Source organism: Cervus canadensis, chromosome X, assembly GCF_019320065.1.
Source record: "Cervus canadensis isolate Bull #8, Minnesota chromosome X, ASM1932006v1, whole genome shotgun sequence".
NCBI lineage: Eukaryota > Metazoa > Chordata > Mammalia > Artiodactyla > Cervidae > Cervus > Cervus canadensis.
In genome coordinates, this window is record NC_057419.1 from 38,187,656 (window position 1) to 38,196,071 (window position 8,416).

The window sequence follows — 8,416 nt, forward strand, 5'->3', positions numbered from 1 at the left end:
AAAAATAAGTGAAAAATTTGAGACTGGGCATTAAATATGAAGCTTCATGTCCATCATCCCAGAGATAACTACAGTAAATAATTTAGTGTATTTTTTTTTTTATGTTTTTGGAACTTAGCTGATTTCATATAAATAATGCTTTTCCCCAAGATTTTGTTGTGAAAAATTTCAGTTTTATAATAAACACATACTTATCACCTAGCTTCCACCACTAATATTCCTCTATACTTTTACCACATTTATTTCATCTGTTTATTTCTTTTTTTGTTGTTTTTTTTATTTTATTAGTTGGAGGCTAATTACTTTACCATCTGTTTATTTCTATACCCATTTAGTAATCCATCTTATTTGAAGTAAATTACAGACATCAGTGTTTTTACTTCAGAATGGACATCATTAAGATTTTAATATTTGTTTCTCTTTTCTTTTGAGGTAAAATTTAAATACAGTGGAATGCATAAATCTTTTTTTAAATTAATTTTGTTAATTGAAGTGTAGTTGATTTACAACATTGTGTTTCTGGTGTATAGCAGAATTGGTTCAGTTATACACACACACACACACTTTTCATTTTCTTTTCCATTATGGTTTATTATGGGATATTGAATATAGTTCCTTGTGCTATAAAGTAGGGCCTCGTTTATTTTATATATACTATATACATGTGTGTGTATGTATATGCTATGTATAGTATCTGCTAATCCCAAACTGGAATACACAAATCTGAAGTGAGTTTTGAGAAATACGTTTATAAGCCAAACCTCCAACAAGATATAGCATATTACCATCACTCCAGAAGGTTGCTTCACACCCCTTTTCAGTTGGTCCACCTCACCAGCCCTGAGATAACCACTGTTTTGAATTTTTTTCCACCATAGTTTATTTGGGGCTTACTAGGTGGCACTAGTGGTAAAGAATCTGCCTGAAATGCAGGAGATGTAAGAGATGCAGGTCTGATCCCTGGCTTGGGAAGATTCCCTGGAGGAGGAGGGCATGACAACTCATTCCAGTATCCTTGCCTGGAGAATTCTATGGACAGAGGAGCCTACAGTCCATGGGGTCGCAGAGTCGGACACGACTGAAGCAACTTAGCACGCACACATGCGTGCACATAATTTACTTAGTCTTACTAGAACCTCATAGAAATGGAATCATACATTATGTACTCTGAAGGCTTCTTTCATTCAGGATAACGTTTTGAGATTCATCCATGTTGTTGGCTGATATCAGTAACTCATTCCCTTTTATTGCTAAGTAATATTTCAGTATATGGATGCAGCACAGTTTAACCATTCTGCTGACATTCAGAATTTTATTTGGAAGATAACATTAATATGGTTATGGTTGGTTGGAGGCCAACGGATATGCATAGCATTTTACTAGTTCTGGCATGGCAAACAATAAATAACATTTTAATTAATTAAAAAACTTCAGGAGTATTCCAGCTTCTGGTTTTAAAGTAATAATTGTCTCTGTATAAGAATGGTTTCATGACAAATGATATATTTAGAACAAGAGTCAAGAGAGAATTCTTTCCTCTGTTACCAGAAGAATTGTTGTTTTTTTTTTGTTTCTGAACAAGTGATATTAGGAACACTTAAAAAAATTGATTTAGTTGGAGGATAATTACTTTACACTATTGTGATTTCTGCCATACAGTGACATGAATCAGCCATGGGTGCACATGTGTCCTCCCATCCTGAACCCCCCTCCCATCTCCCTTACCACCCCATCCCTCTGGGTTGTCCCAGAGCACCGGCTTTGAGTGCCCTGCTTCATGCATCAAACTTGCACTGGTCATCTATTTTACGTATGGTAATATACATATTTCAATTCCATTCTCTCAAATCATCTGACACTCACCTTCTCCCACATAGTGCAAAAGTCTCTTCTTTACATCTTTGTCTCTTCTGCTGCCTTGAATATAGGATTGTCATTACCATCTTTCTGAATTCCATATATATGTATTAATACACTGTATTGGAGTTTCTCTTTCTGACTTACTTCACTCTGTATAATAGGCTCCAGTTTCATCCACCTCATTAGAACTGACTCAAATACATTCTTTTTCATACCCGAGTAATATTCCATTGTGTATATGTACCACAACTTCCTAATCTGTTCACCTGCTGATGGACATCTAGGTTGTTTCCATGTGCTAGCTATTGTAAACAGTGATGCAATGAACATTGGGGTACATGTGTCTTTTTCAATTGTGGTTTTCTTGGTGTGTATGCCCAGCAGTAGGATTTCTGGGTCATATGGCAGTTCTAATTGCTGTTTTTTAAGGTATCTCCACACTGTTCTCCATAGTGGCTGTACTAGTTTGCCTTCCCACCAACAGTGTAAGAGGGTTCCCTTTTCTCCACCACGCTCTCCAGCATTTATTGTTTGTAGACTTTTTGATGGCAGCCATTCTGACCCACATGAAGTGATACCTCATTGTGGTTTTGATTTGCATTTCTCTAATAATGAGTGGTGTTGAGCACCTTTTCGTGTATTATTAGCCATCTGTATGTCTTCATTGGAGAAATGTCTGTTTAGTTCTTTGGCCCACTTTTTGATTGGGTTGTTCATTTTTCTGGTATTGAGCTTCATGAGCTACTTGTGTATTTTGGCAATTAATTCTTTGGCAGTTGTTTCATTTGCTATTATTTTCTCTCATTCTGAAGATGCCTTTTCACCTTGCTTACGGTTTCCATTGTTGTGCAAAAGCTTTTCAGTTTAATTAGGTCCCATACTGTTTGTTTTTGTTTTTATTTCCATTACTCTGGGAAGTGGGTCATAGAGGTTCTTGCTGTGACTTATGTCAGAGTGTTCTGCCTATGTTTTTCTCTAAGAATTGTAGTTTCTGGTCTTAAATTTAGACCTTTAATCCATTTTGAGCTTATTTTTGCATATGGTGTTAGAAAGTGTTCTAATTTCATTCTTTTACACATGGTTGACCAGTTTTCCCAGCACCACTTGATAAAAGAGATCGTCTTTTCTCCACTGTATATTTTTGCCTCCTTTGCCAAAGGTAAGGTGTCCATAGGTACATGGTTTTCTCTCTGGGCTTTCTGTTTTGTTCCATTGATCTAGATTTCTGTCTTTATGCCAGTACCATACTGTCCTGATGACTGTAGTTTTGTAGTATAGTCTGAAGTCAGGAAGGTTGAATCCTCCGGTTCCATTCTTCTTTCCCAAGATTGCTTTGGCTATTCGAGGCTTTTTGTGTTTCCATACAAAATTAAATTATTTGTTCTAGTTTTGTGAAAAATACCATTGGTTGCTAGATAGGGATTGCATTGAATCTTTAGATTGCTTTGAGTAGTATAATAATTTTCATGCTTTGAGTAGTATAATAATTTTCACTATATGGATTATTCCAATCCATGGATGTGGTATATTTCTCCATCTATTTGTGTCATCTTTGATTTCTTTCATCAGTGTTTTATAGTTTTCTGTATATAGGTCTTTTGTTTAGGAAAATTTATTCCTAAGTATTTTACTCTTTTCCTTGTAATGGAGAATGGGATTGTTTCCTTAATTTCTGTCTCTTTTTTCATATACATCGCAGTGTATGGGAATGCAAGGGATTTCTTTGTATTAATTTTATATCCTGCAACTTTACTTCATTGATTAACTCTAGTAGTTTTCTGGTGGTATCTTGAGGATTTTCTATATAGAGGATCATGTCATCTGCAAACAGAATTTTACTTCTTTTCCAATCTGGATTCCTTTTATTTCTTTTCTTTGGTTGCTGTGGCTAGGACTTCCAAAACTAGGTTGAATAGTAGTGGTGAGAATGGGCACCCTTGTCTTGTTCCTAATTTTAGAGGAAATGCTTTTCATTTTTTTGCTGTTGAGAATAATGTTTGCTGTGGGTTTGTTGTATATGGCTTTTATTATGTTGAGGTATGTTCCTTCTATACCTGCTTTCTGAAGAGTTTTTATCATAAATGGGTGTTGAATTTTGTCAAAGGCTTTCTCTGCATCTGTTGAGATAATCATATGGTATTTATCTTTCAATTTGTTAATATGGTATATCACATTGATTGATTTGCAAATATTGAAGAATCCTTGCATCCCTGGAATAAAGCTGACTTGGTCATGATGTGTGATCTTTTTAATATGTTGTTGGATTCTGTTTGGTAGAATTTTGTTGAGTATTTTTGCATTTATGTTCATCAGTGATATTGGCTTGTAGTTTTCTTTTTTGTGGCATCTTTGTCTGGTTTTGTTAGATTAAGGTGATGGTAGCCTCATAGAATGAGTTTGGGGGTTTACCTTCCTCTGCAATTTTCTGGAAGAGTTTGAGTAGGATAGGTGTTAGCTCTTCTCTAAATTTTTGGTAGAATTTAGCTGTGAAGCCGTCTGGTCCTGGTCTTTTGATGGCTGGAATATTTCTGATTACAGTTTCAATTTCTGTGCTTGTGATGGGTCTCTTAAGATTTTCTATTTCTTCCTGGTTCAGTTTTGGAAAGTTGTACTTTTCTAAGAATTTGTCCATTTCTTCCAAGTTGTCCATTTTATTGGCATATAGTTGCTGATAGTAGTCATATGTAGCTTATGATCATAGTATGATCATATGATCATAGTAGCTTATGATCCTTTGTATTTCTGTGTTGTCTGTTGTGATTTCTCCATTTTCATTTCTGATTTTGTTGATTTGATTCTTCTCCCTTTTTTCCTTGATGAGTCTGGCTAATGGTTTGTCTATTTTATTTATCTTCTCAAAGAACCAGCTTTTAGTTTTGTTGATGTTTGCTACAGTCTCCTTCATTAATTTTTCACTTATTTCTTCTCTCATTTTTATGATTTCTTTCTTTATGCTAACTTTGGGGTTCTTTTCTTTTTCTAGTTGCTTTAGGTGTAAAGTTAGGTTGTTTATTTGATGTTTTTCTTCTTTCTTGAGGTAGACTTGTATTGCTATGAACCTCCCTCTTATGGATTTAACTGAATCCCATAGGTTTTTTGTTGTCATGTTTTCATTTTCATTTGTTTCTATGCATATTTTGATTACCTTTTTGATTTTTTCCATGATCTGTTGATTATTCAGAAGCATGTTGTTTAGTCTCCATATGTTTGTTTTTTATAGTTTTTTCCCCCTCTGTAGTTGGTATGTACATTGTGATCAGAAAAAAAAAGCTTGAGAAATTATTTCAATTTTTTAAAATTTGCCAAGGCTAGATTTTTGGCCCAGGATGTGATCTATCTTGGAGAATGTTCTATGTGCACTTGAGAAAAAGGTGAAATCTACTATTTTGGGTTGAAATACCCTGTAAATAGCGATTAGGTCTAACTGGTCCATTGTATAGTTTAAAGCTTGTGTTTCCTTGCTAATTTTCTGTTTGGTTGATCTATCCATAGGAGTGAGTAGGGTATTAAATTCCCCACTATTATTGGGAACACTTTTTTTTTTTATCTAAATAAACAACTCAGTTCATGTACAAGGGGAAAATTATAGCAGTAGACATTGCATTGTTCCCCTGGAGTGTTTTCCTATTTCATTAAAATATTCATAAAACGAATACTTCCATCTGTTTGTGCCTTAGCTATTGTGAATGGTGCTTCGGTGAGCATCTTTGCATGGCCAGATGTGTCTGCATCTCTGATTATTTCTTTTGAATAGATTTAAAAGGTTATTGATCATACAGTTATGAACATTTATGGTTCTAACAGACACATTGCTAAATTGCTTATTGAAAGAGTAAAGCAGTTTATATTCTAACCAGTAGTACATAGGAATAGGTATGTGTCATTGTTTTTATTTTAAAGGTAGAAATAAGATGAATGGGGAAAGCGTGGTATCTCTTGGATATACTTGTTTAGGAAAGAATTAAATTTTTTCACAGAATGTGGGGGTGAACTCCATTATAGGTGTTTAATATTTTGTTAGTCGTGACCTTTCACTTTTTAGCATTGAGGTAATGGGGGGCCAGTCAGAAGAGAAAATCTTATAAAAAAGTTTGGCCATGTAATTTACCACAGAGGTGTTTAGGTATTTATGCGAGCTAGTTCTGAGTTTCTGTTGTGATTTATAAACTTGGCTCCTTTTTATTATCCAGCCTGAAGAAAATTCGTGGCAAAGTCTGGAAGCAGAGAATATCTAGCCCTCTGTTCAACACCAAACAATACACAATGGAACTAGAGAGGCTGTATCTACAGATGTGGGAGCATTATGCAGCTGGCAACAAACCTGATCACATGATTAAGCCTGTTGAAGTCACTGAGTCTGCCTAAATAAAGACACCGTGTACACAAGAGAATTACCCCATACCTGAGCCTCAACCTTCTGGTGAAAGGGAACTAGATATGTACTTTTTACTTATCTGTATGGTATCATGTTGCAGATGGGTGACAAATAATGATAATACAATAGCACAGCCAGACTTGCTTCCTGCATGATAGGGAGAGACACTGGAGATGGAAAACTGCTATTCTACAAGGAGTCTCCATAGGATTTTGCAGCAACCAGGTGGTGCATAGGTCTGGAAGGTCTGATCTCCCTTGGTCTTCCATGGGATGGATAGTGTGGAGGGGAGAGAGAGATTGTCCAGCCGTTTTGTGATTCCATGGATTGATGAGTCTTCTGAATTAATTTTTTTCTTTATATTTTGGGTATTGGAGCTTTTAAAAATGTTTGGTTTCAGGTATTTTTATTCATGTGAAGTGTATATTATTCTCTTGAGATAAGGTTTTAAGCTAAAATTTTCCTTGTTTTAGTTTCTGAACTCTACGGATTAATGGGAACTTTGCTGGTGTAGTCTTTTTATAGGTTTTATAAACCACTTGAGCCTATATCAGTCATTTTAGTGTCTGACATAATGTCTGGAGCTATCAGTGCTTTGTTGGTTTAGATGATGACGATGACGATGATGATGATGACTTAATATTTTTCCTGGTCTGTTTCCTATTTCCTTCTTCCCCTCCCCCCACTTTAAAATTTCTCCTGTAACTTGGCTAACAAAACCAAGTCTGATTCAGAACCTCCCAGAGTGTTTCTCTTAAACATATCATCTGGTGCCAAATGAAAATTCTTAGGAGTGATTATTAATTATGAAGGGCACAGTTGTGGTACTGTCATTGATGATAATAATATAGGTTTTTTTGGCCTAGAGTCTTGACCTATTTCACCAGTGTTTTACCTTTGACTGTCCCTCTATGCTGCTTCCAAAAGTGATAATGTGTGATAATATTTTTACCTTCATTTCTGAAGTTTGTTTTTTTAAAGTGAGTCCTGTTCTTCCTATTTCTTTCAGCAGAAATGAAATCCCAGGTAAGTATTCAAATATTTGATCAGTAAGTCAGTTATCTCTGATACATTAAATCACTTTCATCAAAAAACATGTTATAGGAAAAAAGCTCTAAAGGACCAGATAATGTATATGAGTAATTATTTTTCAGACCTTCTAGGGTATCATGTATAATAACTGTCTTCTGGACTTGATCCTGAAGTCTTTTCGGACTCAGCCTCAGTAGTAGCAAACTGCACTGCTACTTGGTTTGGAGTACAAATTAGACTTTAGCCCTCCTGGAGCTTGAATTTTTTGGTATTAAAAAACCATAGGAATAAAATTATTGAATTTCAACAAAGGATCGAGAGCTTGAGGCTTAAATAAGCCAACATATGAATATGTTTTTGTCTTGCTGTACTGCACATATGCTATCCAGTAACAGGTAATATTTTGTCTGCTAGTAGTGTTCTAGATTATAATGTCTTTCCAAAGTGCTGAGGCAGTGCACCTATTTTGTAGTTGCAGCTGATGCCTGAATGTATCCTAGCTGACAAATTATTGATTAATAAGAACTTGAATTTCTGAAAGATTTATACTATTAACCAAAATCTGAGCAAAGAGTCTCAAGTGTAATTCTAACCAGAATTACATGTTAATGAACTTGTGTACCTTTTAACAATGTAAATCAAGGAACATCAGTTTAGGGATTTCTTAATTTATTTTTTATCTAATTAAGATACCAGTTAAAGGTTGCCAGCTTGGTTGCAGATAAATCGATGTTTGAAATTCACCAAACTACTTAATGTGGAATAGGATAATATACTTCCAGTGCCCTCAAGGCTGTGACCTTACAGCCATTTTACATAGCACATCATTCCTCCTATGGGGATGAACCTTTTCCTGGCACGAAAAGTAGCCGCTCTGGTTGAAGCTTTGCTTATTGTAACAGGCTTTTGTTTCCAGGTAACATGTCTGTGGAGGACTTATTTCTGAATAGAGATATAGATATTACTGGAAACTAATTGTTTTTTTTCTATTATACTCTGCTTTATCAAAGAAGTAAAACATTTAAATTGTGCTACAGAAATTCAGATGTTGTCTTGCGATCTTTAAACAATAAATGAATGATTTGCCCTTAATATGGCTGATGTATTTTGTGTTCTGTTAAGTTGAGCGTTGGATGGAATAATAGGTTC

The 8,416-nt window shown here is 35.1% G+C and overlaps 1 protein-coding gene across 2 annotated transcripts in view; it reads left to right on the forward strand.

Annotated features, from left to right (window-relative positions):
* Nucleotides 1-8,359, forward strand: part of OGT (O-linked N-acetylglucosamine (GlcNAc) transferase) — a 41,608-nt gene extending 33,249 nt beyond the window's left edge. For both annotated transcript variants that reach the window (XM_043458227.1, XM_043458228.1), the window contains exon 22: nt 6,051-8,359. In XM_043458227.1, coding sequence (XP_043314162.1) covers nt 6,051-6,225 — 175 coding nt within the window. In that variant the 3' untranslated portion in view covers nt 6,226-8,359. The remainder of the gene's footprint in view (nt 1-6,050) is intronic.
* Nucleotides 8,360-8,416: the final 57 nt, after the last annotated feature.